The sequence below is a fragment of the Meira miltonrushii genome (assembly GCF_003144205.1).
Source record: "Meira miltonrushii strain MCA 3882 unplaced genomic scaffold FA14scaffold_14, whole genome shotgun sequence".
NCBI lineage: Eukaryota > Fungi > Basidiomycota > Exobasidiomycetes > Exobasidiales > Brachybasidiaceae > Meira > Meira miltonrushii.
Window position 1 is genome coordinate 19,446 of NW_020289956.1, and position 17,551 is coordinate 36,996.

Below are 17,551 nucleotides of genomic sequence, written 5' to 3' on the forward strand. Positions count from 1 at the left end.
GAGTTATAAAGTACAAGCTTATGCTTCTGCTTAAGCCGCGTTGTTGCTTATTAATTTTTGAATATTTAGGCTAGGCTAAAGAAGGATTTCTTCTTATTTCTATCCTTATTCACGTGTTTCTCACCATCATCATCCATCACAACCTTTTTGATGAAATAATGAGTAGAGGTGGGCCACCCTACAGAGGAGATCGTGATTATTACAGTAGCCGATATGGATCAGAATATGGTTCATCTTCACGTAGCTATTGGTCATCCGGTCAACCAAGCGATCGATCAGAAGGTGAAGATGCACGATTAGCACGATATGAAAGAGAACGTGAATGGGCACGTTACGATCGTGAAAGGTATGAAAGAGAACGATATGATCGTGAAAGAGCTTATACAGATCGTCGTGATCCATATGAAGATCGTCGATGGGATGAAAGAGATCGGGCAGATCCAAGACGTTATACAGAAGGAAGGGAATATCGTGATCCAAGAGAAGCAGATCGCTATGCAGGAACAGATTCAAGATACAGCCGATCAAGCTATTATGATCGAGGCTATCGTGATCTGGATGCAGCTGAACGCAGTACATCTGCAGTTGATCCAAGAGCAGAAAGAGATCTAGCATACCAAAGACAAAGCTCCACCTGGAGAAGAAGTCCATCACCATCTCATCGTTCAAAATCGCCACGATCGGTTTCGCGTCGCTCTACACCTTCATCATCACGCAGGCCATCCCCTCCTCCTCATTCGGCTGCAGCTGGGGCAGAACGAACGCCTTCATCTGCAACTTTTGCATCTGCTGCACGAAGGGATAGCGCAACTGGAATACCTTCAGGCCCACGAGAGTATACCGATCGTGATCGTGAAAGGGAACGACTCAGAGATCGAGAGATGGACAGAGATGCTATGCAGCAACCGCCAACAGGACCTCGAAGCAGCTTTGCCAGGCCGCCTCCCTCTGGTCCAAGTGGTGGATCAAACAGGGCACCGCCTTCTAAACCTCGTGCTTCGTATGATGAACAATCTTACTTTTCACGCACACCTGGACGTGGATCATACGAAGATTCTCACTACAATCGTTCTTTGAGTCGCACATACGATCGGTCGCCCTATGCAAATGCACCTTCGGGAAGTGAGCAGAATACACCATCCGTACGTGCGCCACCAGCGACAACACCGACTGGTCCACGTCGCGAAAGCAGTCAACGTGATCTTGCACATCTACAAGTACCTACACGTTCGCCAGCACATGTGTATTCATCTTCTTCTGCAGGTGTTGGAAGTGGTGCAACAACACCTGCAGCAGTGAACGGAACGCCAGAAAAGGTATCAAGTCGTAAAGCATCATTTGCAGAAGGTTTACGAGTTCGTGGAAAAAGTAATAATCTTCAATTAGAACAAAAGATTAATGATCTTTCGGTTGATCGAATTGCATTCACACGAAAAATACATGCAAATCCTGCCATGGAATCTTTACGTAAAGCGTTACATGAATTAGCTGATTCGGATGTAGAATTAGCAGGCGCTCGATTGAAATCCAGCTTAACGGAAGCTGCTTTAGAAAAAGCAAAAGAGGAAGCAGAAGCTTGGAGTATCGAAAGTGCAAGAATAGAACTTGAACAACGTAACAGCGGTCCACAAGGTTATTGGAATGTTGTATAATTACATGTACATATACCCTCAACACATTTTATCCAATAAAAAAGTCATGATTGATCTTATTTTTTTTTCATCATTACACAGCATCTACAGAGTCACTTTATAATTGATTGAGAGCGTCTACTCTTCTTTGTCGTATGTATCACCTCGTCTACCCGGAGCGGAAGAAGATGTTCTTGATTGATAAGCAGAGGTATATTGTGGCTTTGAGGAATTGATTGCATATTTTCCTGAACCGGTTCTACCTTTTCTGCCGCTTGCATAACCCGGTCCAGTATAATTGATCACATTTTCCGGATAATTGAGCGTTGGCCAGGCAACATATTGTAATCCTCTTTCGGTGATTGAATAGAATGTAACGGTTGCAATTGCGATTGCAACTCCCAAAACTTGTTTACTTGGTCCTGCATGTTCAATCAAAGAAGGAATAAAGATTGCCAAAAAGATCACAAACAAGCTCAATAACCAAACGTATGGTAAAACACGAACCAACAATGCACGACTATCACCACGAACGCCTTTTCTCGGGGTCCATGCACCCGTGAATAAGTCATAAGCATCTTGACGTGAACCATCAAAGAAGTTATTACGAACATAACGTGTTACACTGTTCACACCATCTTGCAGTGCACCTTCTTTTGATCGTTTACCCGTTCTTGTGAAATCTGTCTTTAGTGCCCCTGTACCAGAGTATGCCTTACTGATCACATCCGCATGATCTGCCCAAACATTACGGAAAATGAACCAAAAGTCTGGATGTTTTTCCAGGGTATCTTCTTTGCCAATAATGCCAACTTCACGTAATTGTTGTTCGACAACGCATTTTGCCAACGTACTTTGAACGACGTTTGTTCTGTCTAAACAATCCATGCAATTGGTTCGAACGACAGATTTTTGTGCTTGCATGATTTTATTTTGTCCTACGTCGTAATAAAACCAAGCATTCTTTGGGCTATGTCCTTTATCTTCTAATGTCTTGACCAAATCGATCACATTCTGGAATTTCATCCCTTTGCATTCATGATGGAAGTCGTAATAGGTATAATGAACCTTGGGATTGTCTAGCTTGTCCACTGCCCTTTCATATGCATCTTTGACTGGCTTCTCATAGCCTTTTTGATTGACAAGATTTACTAGGTAATTGTCACCGTACAAATCTGTCTGTTGCTTAAAGTGGAGAGCAGTTGATTCTCCAGTTTCTTCCCGATCCATGATTAACAGATCTGGCTTGTAACGCAGATTGTTCACTTCTGCCCAGTATACAGGAACACTTCCACGGGTTTGTAAATAACTCAAACGAACTTGTCCGACAAGATCTTTTTCTTCATTGCCAGCCTTATCTGCCAAAACAAATTGTTCAGATTCGTTAAAGTTTGAAACGTTTCCTTTATCATCAATACCGCGAGAGAAGTATCGCGTTCCTGCACGGTGACGACTACGACGAGAAATCAGGCCGAATAAGAACTTTCGCGAACCGATTGTGACCAATTTCGTTTCAAAGAAACCAAATACGATTGGCATGATAAATCGAGAAAAGTCTTGACCACCTGGCTTTTCAGTTGCGGAGATCAATTGGTTTTGTAAAAATCGATTCCAAAAGAATCTTTCATCAGTCTTTTTCCATAAAGCTGCTTTCACTTCGTAATTTGGTTGACTTTGACGTTGGAAGCTACTACCGATATCCCATCCATAACTGAAATACAAAGGCGCACTGTAAAGATGTCCTTTGAGTAGGTTCAGGAGTGTTTTCTCGATAGGGTGATTTAACAAGCTTGGCTTCGCATCTTTTGGAATTGGGAATAAACGAAAATCGGTTGCCAGATAAACCGGAGCGGCCAAACCTGCCACTTTGATTTCTTTCCTTGAAGTGATTACCACAAGGAACTTGCTTATATGCAATTGAATGATACCAATTATACCCCAAACGTCCAATGCTTTACCTTTTGTTGCTGAATCAGGAACGGAATTTGCTAGTTTAACTTCTCCATCAGCACGATCGATCACCAGAATTTCGGATTTTCCAGCTTGATCTTTTGGTTCGAATGCATATGCATCAGGGCTCGTATATAAACGAAAACCTTGCCATAATAATGTTTCAGCGATGCCTGCCATTGTTGCAAAGTCGAAACAGATGTGATGGTAAGGAGTGATGGTTTGGATTGCTTCTCCTGATTGTTAGAATGCGCTTGTGCGTGCATTCAGTGCGTGTGAATGCTCGCTCTACTGGACGTCTGTTTGACTGACATATCCCCACTTCTTACAGCCGGGCGTCCTGGGCGTAAACTTCTCCACTCTGGCTGCTTAGCTTTGTTCATAGGCCGAGGGACATTAGACTGAAAGGGAAGAAGCCGCTGGCTGGCGGGCATTCGACGCGTTTATTACTCTACGCGTAGACAACGTGTTACTTGTAATATATCATTCGGAAATTCATCCCGCGAACATCTTCTTACCATCAAACCCCATCATTGTTCAAAAATGGCTCCAGCTCGTATGCCTAGAGTGATCTTGGCACGTCATGGAGAAACAGAATGGTCAATATCCGGTCAACATACAGGCAGAAGTGATATTGCATTAACACCACATGGAGAAGATGTGACTAAAATCCTTGGACCAACATTCATTTCATGTGATGGTAGCAAAATGATCGATCCACGTCATATAAGTCATATTCTCTGTAGTCCTCGAAAACGTAGTCAAAAGACTCTACAGCTCCTCTTTTCTCATTTGAGTGAAGAAGAAAGAAGCGATATCGTACCAGTTGAAACGGTAGAGGATTGTCGTGAATGGGATTATGGTGCTTATGAAGGAAAGGTTACCGCTGATATTCGAGCAATTCACCCTGGATGGGATATTTGGAAAGATGGTACACCAGACGATCCTAAGAACCCACAAGAGTTTCCCGGAGAAACGGCAGAACATATGACCGCGCGAATTGATAGAGTCATTGAAAAGATTCGCACACTTCAAAAAGCTGTTATCGAAGGAAGAGCAGAAGAAACACATGATTGTGCGGTGATCAAAAGAGGGGGTGATGTCATGGTAGTCGCTCATGGCCACTTCAACAGATGCTTTATTGCAAGATGGCTCCAATTACCTCTTACGAACGGCCGTTTATTTGAAGTAGATGCAGGAGGCGTAGCAATTTTATCGTATGCCCACCATAGCTTTGATGAGCCCACCTTGGCAGGCATCTTCTCCAGCAAAACTGGTCCTCGTTCGATCGGCACTGTGATAGGATCAGCACAAACAAAACAAGAACATCAACATGACGAATTACAATATCTTTCCATTGTTTCTCGTGTGATTGGACAAGGTGAAACACGAATGGACAGAACAGGCACCGGTACCTTGGCTCTTTTTGCTCCTCAACCTAGCCTGCGATTCTCGCTGAGGGATATGACTTTACCTCTTCTTACAACAAAGCGAGTATTTACTAGAGGTGTTTTAGAGGAATTGTTGTGGTTCGTTGCCGGAAAGACTGATTCGCAGTTATTGACGGATAAAGATATCCATATTTGGGATGGTAATGGAAGCAAGGAGTTCTTGGAATCACGCGGTCTGGGACATAGACGGTCAGGTGATTTAGGACCGGTATATGGTTTCCAATGGAGACATTTTGGAGCAGAATACAAAACATGCGATGATGATTACACAGGACAAGGTGTTGATCAATTACGTGAAGTGATTGATAAGATCAAGAATAATCCTACAGATCGAAGAATTATTTTGAGCGCATGGAATCCGGCAGATTTGAAAAAGATGGCATTGCCGCCTTGTCATATGTTTTGTCAATTTTTCGTTTCTTTACCTGAAAGTTCACCTTCGGGCAAGAAAGAACTTTCATGTCAAATGTATCAACGTTCATGCGATTTAGGATTAGGAGTACCGTTTAATATTGCAAGTTATGCTTTACTTACACATATGATCGCCAAAGTGACAGGATGTGAAGCACGCGAATTGGTTCTGGCAATGGGAGACGCACATGTTTATAGAGATCATGTTGAACCGCTCAAAGAACAATTGAAACGTGAACCAAGACCATTCCCGAAACTAGTCTGGAAGCGAGAGGTGGAGGACATTGATGATTTCAAATATGAAGATTTCGAAGTACAGGGTTATAAGCCTTATCCTAAAATTGAAATGAAGATGAGTGTGTAGATACTCAACAACCATGTAAATATATATTATGTTCGCAAATGTCATCATAATGGACAATATTGAGAGCATAATTTTACTCTTACCCCTGTAGATAACGCGTGCATTCCTTAGTCGCGTACTAAAACGCGTGGTGCTCTTGTGTTGGACTCCATTCTCCACACGTTTTGCTCTCTTCATCATCATTTTATACAAAAGCAAGAAAAGATGTCAGCATCAAGCAGTAGTTCAAATACACCTTCCACTGGTTCGCCCACAAAGCCATCTCAAATAACAATCAATAAGCCACGTCTACCTTTGGCAGAGTTACCTGTTGCGAACTTTGTTGGTAGACCTTCATCTCCGATCAAAACACATCCTTCTCCTACAAAGCCATCTAAGCTTTTACCTTCTCCAAAAGTGGGAAGAACATCTTCTGGTCATTCGAATGATTCGCCTTTTCAATCACGTTCGAGTGCAAACATTAGACGCTCGACACCTGCAAGTCCTAATGGTGTGCAAGTAGAGAATGACGAAAGTGTAGGGAGATCTTTGTTCCCTATCGGCAATTCTCCTGGCAAAACTTTGGCTGATTTACCAATTGAGCAGAGTCCAGTCATCAGCGATGAGATTCGACATGCAAAACATTCTCCCGCTGCAAAATTGCGAAGAAAGTTTCGCGAACAGGAAGCAGGTTTGTCACCTTTGAGTGGATCACCAGGTAAGAAACCGATGGCGACATCTGAGAAAGGAAAATCTCCTGCGATTCAACTTGATGAAGAACCATCAATCAAGCCAGAAGAAGTAGTCACGCCTGTTTTAGGAGCACAAAAAGGAGCATTTGCCAGTCCGTCTACGATTGGAGTACCGCAAAGTTTACCACGCAAGAAAGATCGTGTTCGTGCATCAGAAGTTGCGCATTTGGTGATGGATGAAGATGAAGATCAATCAGCCGAAGCAAGAGGATCACCAAGTCCATCAAAGTCAATCACAAAGATGATGTCAGCAGCAAGGTACTCGCCTATTCGATCAACACCCACAAAAATAAATGATGGTTTTGTTGTACCTACAAGTATTGCCAATAAAGGTAATGCGGTCGGACTTGGAATTGATCATCCAATGCATATCAATGCATCACCAAAGCCTGAAATCACATGGACAGTCTTGCCTGATTCAAGTGAAGATGAAGAAGATGAGAACAGCCTTGGCTTTTCATCGTTGAATGACACCCAGATATCTTTCAATGACGGACCGGAAGTAGATAAGGAGAATATGAAGCCGGATCCAATTATCATTCAGGGACGCAAGAGAGGCACAGGAGGTAGATTGAGTTTAGTAGCAACGGCAGCCCAAGCTGATGATGCCAATACGAGCAGCGAGACAACAATGACTTCCATATCGAATAGGCAGAATTAACTTCTTTGTGTTTTACAAATGTATTTGTAGATATAATTCATATTTTACTTCTTGTCGCCGTGTTTGTCATCAAAGCATTCCATCATTTGTGGCGTATAAAGATGGTCACCGTGACCGCATCCTCTTTTCTAGATAAGGAGAGCTGCTTATCGGTATTCCCCCCTTTTGTTCAGCCCTTTGCCCTGACCGAAGAGGCGAATTGGACACCGTGTTGCTGAGTGTGCGGGCGGTGGTGCATTGAATGTTTTTTCAGCTTCAGCCCAGCACACATTCAACCCAGCTTGGGGTTTCGCCTGCGTTTGAATAAGAGCGGGCGGCGGCGGCGGCGGATTGAATTTTACACGGCACACGAACCTAATTCGGGCAATAAATCAGTCTGAGTTTTAGGGAGGAAAAGGGAAAAAAAAAACAACACTTGACACTTTACAGGTGAATTGCCTAAATGTTTTAACAATGTATGCAAGAAATGTTTTTATTGGGCAAAATAATAAAAAAAGTGAAAATATTACTTAGGCACTGCACACTCATTGCTGCCGCCAATAAGGTTTTATTGAATTGCAACAAAGAGTTTTTCATTTCGATCCTCAAAGGAGTGTATCTTTTCATTCCTGTCCCCCACCTCAAACTGATCAACGAAACAACATTCCAATTGTGATTTGATTTCTTCTTCTCTCTAAAATCAATCACAAGCCATAAAAAAACTTTGATTACGCCCCGATTTCAAATTGATCTTTCTGTTTGGCATTTTTCTTTATTGCCATTTCTTTCACGTCTAGTGCCGCGGTAAGGCTCAAAATTGTATCCAACTTATGGTCGAACCTAGCTATAGTCACTTCTCACGCTCTTCCTCATTTTTGGCTGGTATTGCCTCATGTCAATCTAAAGTAGGTCAACTGTTGCTCCTTATCGATTCCGAGGACCGTCCACCATAACAGAACGAAAAACACGGCCAAAAAACGGACATCTTTTCGGTATAAAGAGCGAACGTTCTACGAATTCGAATCCGTTCCTCTCCCAATGAAAGGCATTCGATCTGTTCAACACCGCCCCTTCGTTCTAACGCCTTGAGGATTATACACGATCTTATCCTTTGAAAAGCGTACAAAATTGATTGCAAACTGTCCTTTTCATCTAATCGGTCACTTCGTCAAGCTCCTAGTCTTTTCTTTCTCTTAACCAAGATGGGATTCAAAGACCATATTCGTGTCGGGAGGCATCCCTCACCCGATCTTCTACCTTCACCACCCGTAACGCCTCATGACTTCAAAGCAATGCCAGCTGGCACGGATAAACGTGGTCGTTCGGCTCACAAAGACGATTCCGCTTTGCACACCCAGTCATCTGCCAATGATCCAGACTTGACAGGCAAGCAACCTAAACGATCCTCAAGCTTTGGTCGTAGCCTTGGCGGCTTGCAATCTCTGGCAAATGGAATGTCGCGGGCTGGCGAAAGTTTGTCACGTAAATCAACAAATGTTGAAGGTGTAAACACACCAAATACGCATGCGGCACCGACCAATGTGATGGGACCACCATCTATGCCTGATTCGTCCCATCTGGCGCAATACTCTCTCAAATTGAGTGAATTGGTAAACAAGGCTTTCTTCCCATGCACGGCCGCTGGTGCATCTTCCAGTCCAAATTCGAGCGGATTAGGCGCAACTTCCTCTCTTGCCGGCGCCGCCAAAAATGCAGCAGCCAAAACGACTGGCACATCTGCATTCTCTGTGCCAGCATTAACGTCAATCATTTATGATGGGAAGAGATTGCCAAGTAAGGCTGTAATCAACGAGATTGCAATGACTGTTGTGGCCGAACTGGAGTACGCTTCCAGTGTTGATCCTTATCTCTTACGCGCCGTTTCTCGTCAATCATTGAAAGCTTTGACGATGTTTGCAGATCGAATCGATTCTTTGATCGTCACCCCGTCCAAAGATTCATCCGTTCTCTACATTCCTTCCACAGCAAAGGAATCCGTTCATTTACCAGCCGCATTAGAGTTCAACTTAGGACTCATTTCCTTGGAGTGGATCGTGGAAGATGCGCTGGAACGTTGCATTGAAGGACCGCCTGGTTCCATTGAAGATGGTTTACCGCATTTCGTTTCCGAAATCTTGACGCCGGTACGCAAAAAGATGGAAACGACAATCTTGCACGTCGTCCAACCTTTACTGGTCAATGCCAAAGCATCTCTCTATTCAACAATCAACAAATCTGTCTTGGCGCCTTTTGCTGGCTTTGGTCAAAATTTGACTCCAATCTCTTCTGCGAATGCAGCTGCAATGACGCCCGGCTTGATGTCACCCGGCACGGGACCGACATCTCCTCCAGTTGCTCCAGCAAATTCTGCATGGCTCAAAGAATTGGAAGGTAAAGTGGAAGCCACGAGAAGACTTTTGATTCCTCGATTAGCCGATCGATGTGGACAAGATGGCGAGGGCTGGTTTATTTCCGTAGCCATTCATACCATTTGGAAGGGATTGCTGATTTTAACAAGCAAGAGTTTGCCCGTTCCATCCGCACTTCTGTCCAAATTCTCAAATGGTTTGATCGCCCATCCGATTCAAGCATTTGCGGCAGAAGTGAATAAACGTGCACCTAGTCCGGCACAACTGACGTCTGCCTTGAAATCTGTCAGCGTGGTAGGCAGGGCAAGAAAGGGAGCAGATACGATGGGTACACCTTCTGGTACCAGTACTCCATCTAATCCGCACTTGGCGAACAACACACCTGGTGCAACGCTCAGTGTAGGAGCAAGAGCCATTACAGCACACATCTCTGATTTGCAAGCATTCGAGAAGCTGATGTTGAGACTGGCAGCAGGTTTTGGAGTTCGAAAGGATGGCATCAAAAGCGGCTCATCTCCCAACGAATACGGAGATGATTCAAGTGACTCTGAAAGCGATGATGATGATGAGGATGAGTTGGCAAGAGCAGCTTTGGCCGAGGCATTGCAAGCGATCAGGAGCACAATCTTGGTAGCACAATATCTTGATGTACAACCAGAGGCAATCTTGGATGCAACAAAACGCACACGCGGTCGCTCAAGTCAAAATTCAAATGGTCAAATTTCATCCACTTTGCCTTCAGAAGTGGTTCATGCGGCCAAAGCGATTCCATCCTTGTTATTGCTTCAACTCGTTTATGCACGCATGCCTACTCACTTGGGCGTCTTTGCCCTTCAAGCACGCGAAGACGGTCCAGCAGAAGCCATTGTACCAACCCCTCCAGCTGCTTTCGGATACTCGTGGACGGATTATGAACGAGCCATTGCCGGTTTTGCAGGCGGACAAACATGGTCAAAAGCATTGGGAGAAGCATGGCGACAAGATGTTCAAGAAGCACAAGTTGATATTCAAGAGCGTAAAGAGGAGATTGAAAAACAATTTGCTACCAAATCACGCCCAATTCAACTTTCACCTGAAAGTTTGCCGACAGTAGACGGAACTACAGAGGCCACACCCACGCCAGAAAGTGTTTTAATGCAAAGATCAAATGCAAGTCCGGCTATGAGCGCTGGCGGTGGAAGCAGTAATGATTCTTTGCCGGAAATGATGACGAAATCAGCACCGGATTTGAAAAGCGGGGAAGCAGGTGCTGCGTCATTGAAACCGGTTCGATCCCTCAAAGATTATTCACCAAAGCTTGGATCGAATGCACAATTGCAATTTACCCAAAAAGACAGACCAACATGGTCATTCATTCGATCAGCTTCGAGAAAGGTACGATCTGTTTCGGGTAGTGAAAATTCTTCACCTCAAAAAACACCAGATGCATCTCCGCCTCATACACCTGCTCTGAATGCTACCCGTCCAGTCGGAGATGTGGCAAGTATGGATATGAACGGTGGAAAAGTTGCAACCCCACAAACTACATCTTCGCGTAAGTTTTGGCGTACACCATCATCGCAAGGAGGTCAATCAAACGGGGCTGGCACAGGCGGTGGATTCCATCTGCCTACGCTCAATAGTGTCCGTTCTGCTGTCTCATCTCGTGATGTTCATCCTCAAATCGATCAAAATTTCAATGCTGCAAACACGATGAGCGAATCGGAAAGAGCACAAGAAGAAATTCGATTGGAAAGCGAATGTGTTCGTTTGCTCACACGAGCTTTGGATGCCGTTCAAATTCCTTCTCGTTCAAATAGTACTTCTGTAGGTGTATCTACTGCTGATGCAAACAAGGAAGTTGCAACAGCAAATGCTGCCCATTGACTAGATCATGACCACTTTCATAGCATCATATGCACCATATCTTTTCTCTTTTTTAGTAAATTTTCACGATGTACATTATACTGCATTTCATATCACTTCCGTATGAATATAGACATGATTTCAATTTATACCGTTTGTCATTGTCAGAGAGCCATTCAAGGTTTGAGGAGAGAGGATCAGTGAGCGAAATGTACTGATAGGGCACGCCGCACGTGTATAGTGCTTGATGGCAATCAGGAAAACAAAGAAGAGACGAAAGCTTAGTAAGCTTTGATCGATATCCCTTCTCAGTTATTGAGCGTGTCGGCCGAAGCGCCGCAGACTGTGTGTTACGCGCTTGGAACAGTGTGTAAAGGTTAAGAACAAGCGCTTAAGCTGGTTTAAGTTTTGCAATACAAACAAGATTGCAGCTTGAATACAAGCGTATGGAATACATACAAAAGGCTAAGAATAAAGCACCTGAGCAGTTATAGTTAGTCCCAAGTGAGCACAATATCAGTCAAGTTAGAAGCAGCAGTGTGTATACGCGGTACTGCTTTGGTTTTTGTACTGTACACTCTACACGAGCGATCCACTTATAGATGCGCACTTTGGATTCTTGAAATTCTTTGTTAACGTTCCATCATCCGTAACTCTTTTTGACTACCAAATCAAGAAGAGATTCGTTCAAGATGACAAAGAAGAGACGTGTAAGTATCCATTGAACAGATGAATCAGAACATGAAAAGAGGAAGGACGTTGCGATGCTCAAAGGAAGATAGACAAGACAAAAAAGTACCATATCTCAATCAATTTTCGATGGAGAACGGCTTGCGATAACAGCTTCGATTGGGGGATCGAATCACCAACTGGGATCAATTTGGCAATTCAGAATACGACCTTCCTCACACCCAACCAATCTTTGAACAATTGCTTACCATTCACATTTCCACCCATACAGAATAACGGACGCAACAAGAGCGGTCGCGGTCACGTCCGCTTCGTGCGCTGCTCCAACTGCGCACGAGCAACACCAAAGGACAAGGCCATCAAACGTTTCACAGTCCGTAACATGGTCGAATCAGCCGCCATTCGTGATATTTCCGACGCAAGTGTTTACAACGAATACGCTTTGCCCAAATTGTACATCAAATTGGTCTACTGCGTTTCATGTGCTATTCACGCTCACGTCGTTCGTGTTAGATCTGCTGAAGGTCGTCGTAACCGTGCTCCACCAGTACGTGTTCGTTACAACAAAGATGGTAAGAAGATCAACCCTGCCGTCTCTGCTATGCAAAACGCTGGTGTCGGACCACAAGCTGGAGGAGCACCTGCTCCCACTGTCCGTGTCTAAATTGGAATAAAGGAAAATGCAAGGCGATAAAGCATCTCTTGTATTCAAATCTTATTTCAACACACCCAAAAAAGCAGATCGATTGACATCTTTGTACACTTTCTTCATATCACGCACAAATCATATGCATAAACATTTAACATTGAAATATGAGGGCTTGATAGGTTTTCTATTGTTCAGAAAGTTCTTCTTGATCTTACTTGCATCATACATCAATTAGGAATGCCTTCACTAGAGACAGTATTGTTTTTCTGACTCTCTATCTAGAATACCTCCTAATCATCACATAAAGCGATGCCGATACCATCAATCCATCATAATATCAGAACTGCAGCCATGAAGTTTGGCCTGGTTGAGCTTGACAGAAGGCGTGTAGAGAATGTGCACGTGTTTCTAGAAACACAAATTGACCGAATTCTCTAGGCGCGTTGATTACAGCTAAAGAGCAGGGTGTGCCGCAATCGATTAGAAATTTTAAAAGCAGAGTTCAGATTTTTGTATTCAAGAGTGTATTGAAACTAAAGCCAAATTCTAAGCAGGGCTGCTGCATACAAACCCGCAAGCGTGCGTACGTACAACTTGAGAAGCTTTCGCAGGCCTGTCTGCTTGATGAGCGGGCAAGGAAGGCATTTGGTTAAGTTCAGATGAAATACACCTTCAATTCAAGCCAAGCGATCATTCTTGATTCAATTCTGTATCCACCATAATCTATATTAGGACAAGATGGCACCGAAGGTAAGCATCGAATATCGCATCAAGGCTACAGAGTGATGAGCATGGGAGGGGTGACTTCAATAATGCGACAGGTGATGGGGACAAGAGTTGTAAAATAGAAGGATGAAGGGAGAACGTTTATTTCCAATAAAAGATATACAATCCAACAAGGCCATAGCGAACTATCTCTGTAGCCGCATCGACAAAGACAGTATATCGCCATCATGAGACACGTATACTGATCCTCTTTTATTCACCTCTTCATTCAACCTTAAACAGATCGACCCCAACGAGATTAAGATCATCACCCTCCGTGCTACCGGTGGTGAAGTCGGATCATCTTCCGCATTGGCACCGAAGATCGGTCCTCTTGGTTTGGTGAGTATCCGAGTGTAGAGGGGAGATTGTATCATGCGAACAGGCTGGAAGGGCAGAAGTAGAATGTGAAAGAGAAGAAGATATTGGAGAAACGGGTGAAAGGGAGAGAGGGTGGACTCATTGCTTACATGATCGGAGTGTAGGGAACGATGGCATGGCAAACAAGCTTTGATGGAAGAGATCCAGCCCTGACCTGATGATACATGGAAAGCTATATTCCTCAAAGCAGCATGACTGACAAATTCTCCCGCCTCTCTGTTCATTCTATAGTCTCCCAAGAAGGTCGGTGAAGATATCGCCAAGGCCAGTAAGGACTGGAAAGGATTGCGTGTTACTGTTCAATTGACCGTCCAAAACCGTCAAGCACAAGTTTCCATCGTCCCAGCTGCCAGCTCTTTGGTCATCAAGGCTTTGAAGGAGCCACCACGTGACCGTAAAAAGGAAAAGAACCGTGCTCACAACGGTAACATTCCTCTTGATGAAATCATCAAAATCGCACGTACAATGAGATACAAGTCTTTGGCTAAGGAATTGAGCGGTACCGTTAAGGAGATTTTGGGAACATGTCAATCCGTCGGATGCAACGTTGACGGAAAGCCAGCACACGACGTTATCGATGAGATCAACGATGGTGAAGTTGACATCCCAGAAGAATAATCGTTTTCGCTCTTCTTTTGTCGTTTGCCCATCTTTGACCCTATCGCGTTCTTCTGATTGAGGAACATCATGTACTTCTCAAAACTCTATCAAAACATTAGACACACATCTTTGTGCGTTTCCAGTCACATTATTGTACGAGTGTAGATGTAATTGTCTACCAGCATTTTATGAGATCTATCAAGCATTTCTTTGGAATGACACATTTATTGCAATTGTTTAGTAGGGTATAATGATACAGCTCTGTATGTCTTAGTATGGACGATAGGATTTGCTTGAAGCCGTCCGACCAGAATGTAAGGGAGAGGATGAATGAGTTGAACCTTTGAGCGGTTTACGTTTAGGCCCTGGTCCACCGAATTCGTCAGAAGTGGAATCAGTATTGGATTCATTATTGCTAGCGTCCAAACTTGTAGCAATAGCAGCTGCAGCATTGCTTTGTGCGGAAGATTGATCGCCAGAAAGAGACCAAGCACATAATCGACCATCTTCACCGCCTGAGTATAAGATATAGGAAGCAGGATCCCAAGTAACACTTCGAACGATATCCGCATGACCACCGGAAGTAAGACAATGCAAAGACCAATTAGGTGATGATGATGATTGTGAGTTGTTGTTGTCATGCGGAATTTCCATTAATGCCATTCCGCCATTTTGTTCACCACAAAATAATCCAACACTTTCTGAATTTTCCAATAACGAAGAATCATAATTTGCATCAATCGCATATTCCGTTTGCCAATGTCTGTGGGTTGGAATGTTTGTTTCCATTTGTGTTTGACGAACATCTCGAACGGGTAAAAGTTCGCTAAATCCATCTGCTTCCCATATACCAACTGTTTGCATATCGCTTACTCCGTAAAAGGCGCCCAAAGGAGGAAGATTCGAAGCAGATGAAGAAATTTCTTCGTCATCATCAACGGGCGAAGCTTTCGGATAAACTTTTGAAGAACCTCCCCAACCTGCTCTTGCAACACTTGCACCTGCATTTATTACCCCGACCACTGAATCATCTTCGTTTTGTTGTCTTGTATCGCTTATTGCTATCAATGCATCACTTGCTGCACTTAAGAGGATGTTGTGTAGCGTTGGATGGAAGTCAAGCGAAGTGATATCGTCCGAATGTGTTTCCAAGTATGATAGTACGGGTACATCTGGTTTACGTATATCCCACAAATCGATACGTGCATCTGTACCTTGCAATTCCGTTCCTGCAGCGATGGTGTTTGTATCTACTGTACTTGATGCAAGTGAAAGATAGGGTGCATTGGAAGGACCTTGTAGGGATATCGTTGGCGTTGGCTGACGAGCGTCCCAATAACCAATCATGCCAGACTTACCGGCAGAAATGAAACCATTTTGGACAGGTTTGATGGCAGAGCATATTCCGCCTTGTTCCCATTGGAAGATACCAATCACACTCAGACTTGCTCGATCATGCGTTCTGAATATGCCATCATCGGTATATGATACGATAGAAGAAGAAGGTATGCTTACCAATTGTGTAACATAAGGAGCTGAAGATCCGACTTGATTGGCGGCATTCAAATCCAACCAGAATGTAGGTCTTGCCCTTTGAACGAATGAAGAAGAGATTGAAAGTGTTTGCTTTTGAGATGAAGCACCTAGTTGAAATACTTCATCATCCATCTTTTCCTTTAAACGAAAGCAATGATCGAAGAGAGTTGTTTGATCATGAATGAAAAGCTTAAATTATTTGCATTTCTTTAACTCCACCTTTCTTCCCAAAAAAAAAAATCACCGGAAAAAATTTAAGCAGACTAAGAAAGTGTATGTGAATTGTACAGTGAATACAAGAGAGGCGCGTGAAGTACATGCTATGCAAGATCTAAGGCCAACACCAAAATCGGACTGCGATCATTCTTCTTCCATTGCATCTTGCGCTGAAGCAGTGACTTTATTCAAAGGAACGATCAACAAGACCAGAGCAGACAGAGTTTCCGGTAAGAACACCAAAACCGGAACTGCAGCACTTCCAATGATGAAACCTTGTAATTTGACAGCAGACCAAATTCGATAAATCGCTTCAACCAAAACGCAAGTTTGTAAAAGTAACAAAATGCACATTTGTAGCATTCTGTGTTTGGTTCTGTTGTTTGATGAAAGTTTGAATTGAGGTTCGGTATAGTGTAACGCTGTAACGCTCATCAAAGCAAGAGTAAGAGCTGCAAATAGAGCACCTGAAAGCGCTCTGAGAATTCGACTGTTTTTGATATCATTTGCTGAACTTGCACCGGTTAATAGAATTGCACCAACAACGCCAAAAATTGAGACGACCAAACAAAGGAAATGCTCTGAAGCATACAAGGTGTACAAACTCTTCTTCGACATTTGTATATTCCTGCTTTTCATGATCCATGCCAATGTTAATGACATCACTGCTTCAACGAAGAACAGATAACCGGCAATCAATAAAACAGATGCTCCATATTGGATAAATTTAGGCGATTTGATCCCCTGGTTCTTGTCTCTTGCCAGAGCAGCACGAAATGCATACACAGTGATGCGCACTTTTGTGTGAGGGAGACAGAAAAGCGATCAGCATTTACTCAAAAGAGAAAGGATGTGGTGTATCTGACAACAAATAACTTACAACTTAGCAAAGTGACAAAGAGAGCCAATTGGAATCGATATGCTTTCGCTTTGAATGTCTTGTAACTCAAAAAAACAAACAAGACCACAGTCACTGTCGTAAAAGCAAGATTAGCCGGTTCGGATAAACTGTGTGTCGAACGCAAGAGTATTTCCACTGGAGAAGACATCGTTGGGGGGAGGAATACTAGGAGATGATCGCGGTAAAAGGGTGAGGTATGGTATGGATGGAAATAGATTGAACTCATTAGGAACTGAATTTCAATTAACGGACGTTATCATTCCGGTCATATTATCCTGCGCCTCCTCCATCAATCGAAAGAGAGCCGTTCGCCTTTTATAGCGGAGAATGAAAATGATATTACATCAGATTTCCGCCATCCGCCGGCATGATATTCTAGGATCAGCCTCTCTTTTTGGCTTGAACAGCTCTTCTTCTCGAC

The 17,551-nt window shown here is 43.5% G+C and overlaps 9 protein-coding genes across 9 annotated transcripts; 6 read left to right on the plus strand and 3 right to left on the minus strand.

Moving 5' to 3' along the window:
* The first annotated feature begins 68 nt into the window (after positions 1–68).
* FA14DRAFT_175714 (uncharacterized protein) lies at positions 69–1,721 on the plus strand. Its single transcript, XM_025500600.1, has one exon. The coding sequence runs from the start codon at positions 159–161 to the stop codon at positions 1,650–1,652; it is 1,494 nt and encodes a 497-aa protein (XP_025351538.1). The 5' UTR covers positions 69–158; the 3' UTR covers positions 1,653–1,721.
* A 45-nt stretch (positions 1,722–1,766) lies between these two features.
* On the minus strand, positions 1,767–3,961 carry FA14DRAFT_162848 (uncharacterized protein; the record flags this gene model as incomplete). Its single annotated transcript, XM_025499774.1, has 1 exon — positions 1,767–3,961. Exon 1 carries the CDS (start codon positions 3,759–3,761, stop codon positions 1,770–1,772), a length of 1,992 nt encoding a protein of 663 aa, XP_025351539.1. The 5' UTR covers positions 3,762–3,961.
* A 119-nt stretch (positions 3,962–4,080) lies between these two features.
* On the plus strand, positions 4,081–5,890 carry FA14DRAFT_162849 (uncharacterized protein). The gene has a single exon (XM_025499775.1). The coding sequence runs from the start codon at positions 4,125–4,127 to the stop codon at positions 5,805–5,807; it is 1,683 nt and encodes a 560-aa protein (XP_025351540.1). The 5' UTR covers positions 4,081–4,124; the 3' UTR covers positions 5,808–5,890.
* Positions 5,891–6,011: 121 nt separating this feature from the next.
* FA14DRAFT_182905 (uncharacterized protein) lies at positions 6,012–7,199 on the plus strand (the record flags this gene model as incomplete). The annotated part of the gene is made up of 1 exon (XM_025501262.1): positions 6,012–7,199. One exon carries the CDS (start codon positions 6,012–6,014, stop codon positions 7,197–7,199), a length of 1,188 nt encoding a protein of 395 aa, XP_025351541.1.
* Positions 7,200–8,117: 918 nt separating this feature from the next.
* On the plus strand, positions 8,118–11,574 carry FA14DRAFT_30167 (uncharacterized protein). Its single transcript, XM_025502150.1, has one exon. It carries the CDS (start codon positions 8,381–8,383, stop codon positions 11,411–11,413), a length of 3,033 nt encoding a protein of 1,010 aa, XP_025351542.1. The 5' UTR covers positions 8,118–8,380; the 3' UTR covers positions 11,414–11,574.
* Positions 11,575–12,350: 776 nt separating this feature from the next.
* Positions 12,351–12,746, plus strand: FA14DRAFT_128493 (putative 40S ribosomal protein S26; the record flags this gene model as incomplete). The annotated part of the gene is made up of 1 exon (XM_025496865.1): positions 12,351–12,746. A coding segment is annotated over one exon (396 nt), but the record flags the coding sequence as incomplete, so codon positions are not given.
* Positions 12,747–13,267: 521 nt separating this feature from the next.
* Positions 13,268–14,621, plus strand: FA14DRAFT_30179 (60S ribosomal protein L12). The gene is made up of 3 exons (XM_025502151.1): positions 13,268–13,481; positions 13,740–13,838; positions 14,109–14,621. Exons 1-3 carry the CDS (start codon positions 13,470–13,472, stop codon positions 14,493–14,495), a joined length of 498 nt encoding a protein of 165 aa, XP_025351544.1. The 5' UTR covers positions 13,268–13,469; the 3' UTR covers positions 14,496–14,621.
* A 64-nt stretch (positions 14,622–14,685) lies between these two features.
* Positions 14,686–16,190, minus strand: FA14DRAFT_162852 (WD40 repeat-like protein). Its single transcript, XM_025499776.1, has one exon. It carries the CDS (start codon positions 16,143–16,145, stop codon positions 14,748–14,750), a length of 1,398 nt encoding a protein of 465 aa, XP_025351545.1. The 5' UTR covers positions 16,146–16,190; the 3' UTR covers positions 14,686–14,747.
* Positions 16,191–16,373: 183 nt separating this feature from the next.
* Positions 16,374–17,278, minus strand: FA14DRAFT_182909 (uncharacterized protein; the record flags this gene model as incomplete). The annotated part of the gene is made up of 2 exons (XM_025501263.1): positions 16,374–17,026; positions 17,110–17,278. The coding sequence occupies 2 exons, from the start codon at positions 17,276–17,278 to the stop codon at positions 16,374–16,376; spliced, it is 822 nt and encodes a 273-aa protein (XP_025351546.1).
* Between the last annotated feature and the right edge of the window lie 273 nt (positions 17,279–17,551).

Coding starts and splice junctions, on each gene's coding strand:
- FA14DRAFT_175714 (XM_025500600.1), top strand. CDS start 159: ATGAGTAGAGGTGGGCCACCCTACAGAGGAGATCGTGATTATTACAGT.
- FA14DRAFT_162849 (XM_025499775.1), top strand. CDS start 4,125: ATGGCTCCAGCTCGTATGCCTAGAGTGATCTTGGCACGTCATGGAGAA.
- FA14DRAFT_30167 (XM_025502150.1), top strand. CDS start 8,381: ATGGGATTCAAAGACCATATTCGTGTCGGGAGGCATCCCTCACCCGAT.
- FA14DRAFT_30179 (XM_025502151.1), top strand. Junction 13,839..14,108: donor AGATCGGTCCTCTTGGTTTG/GTGAGTATCCGA, acceptor TTCATTCTATAG/TCTCCCAAGAAGGTCGGTGA.
- FA14DRAFT_162852 (XM_025499776.1), bottom strand. CDS start 16,145: ATGGATGATGAAGTATTTCAACTAGGTGCTTCATCTCAAAAGCAAACA.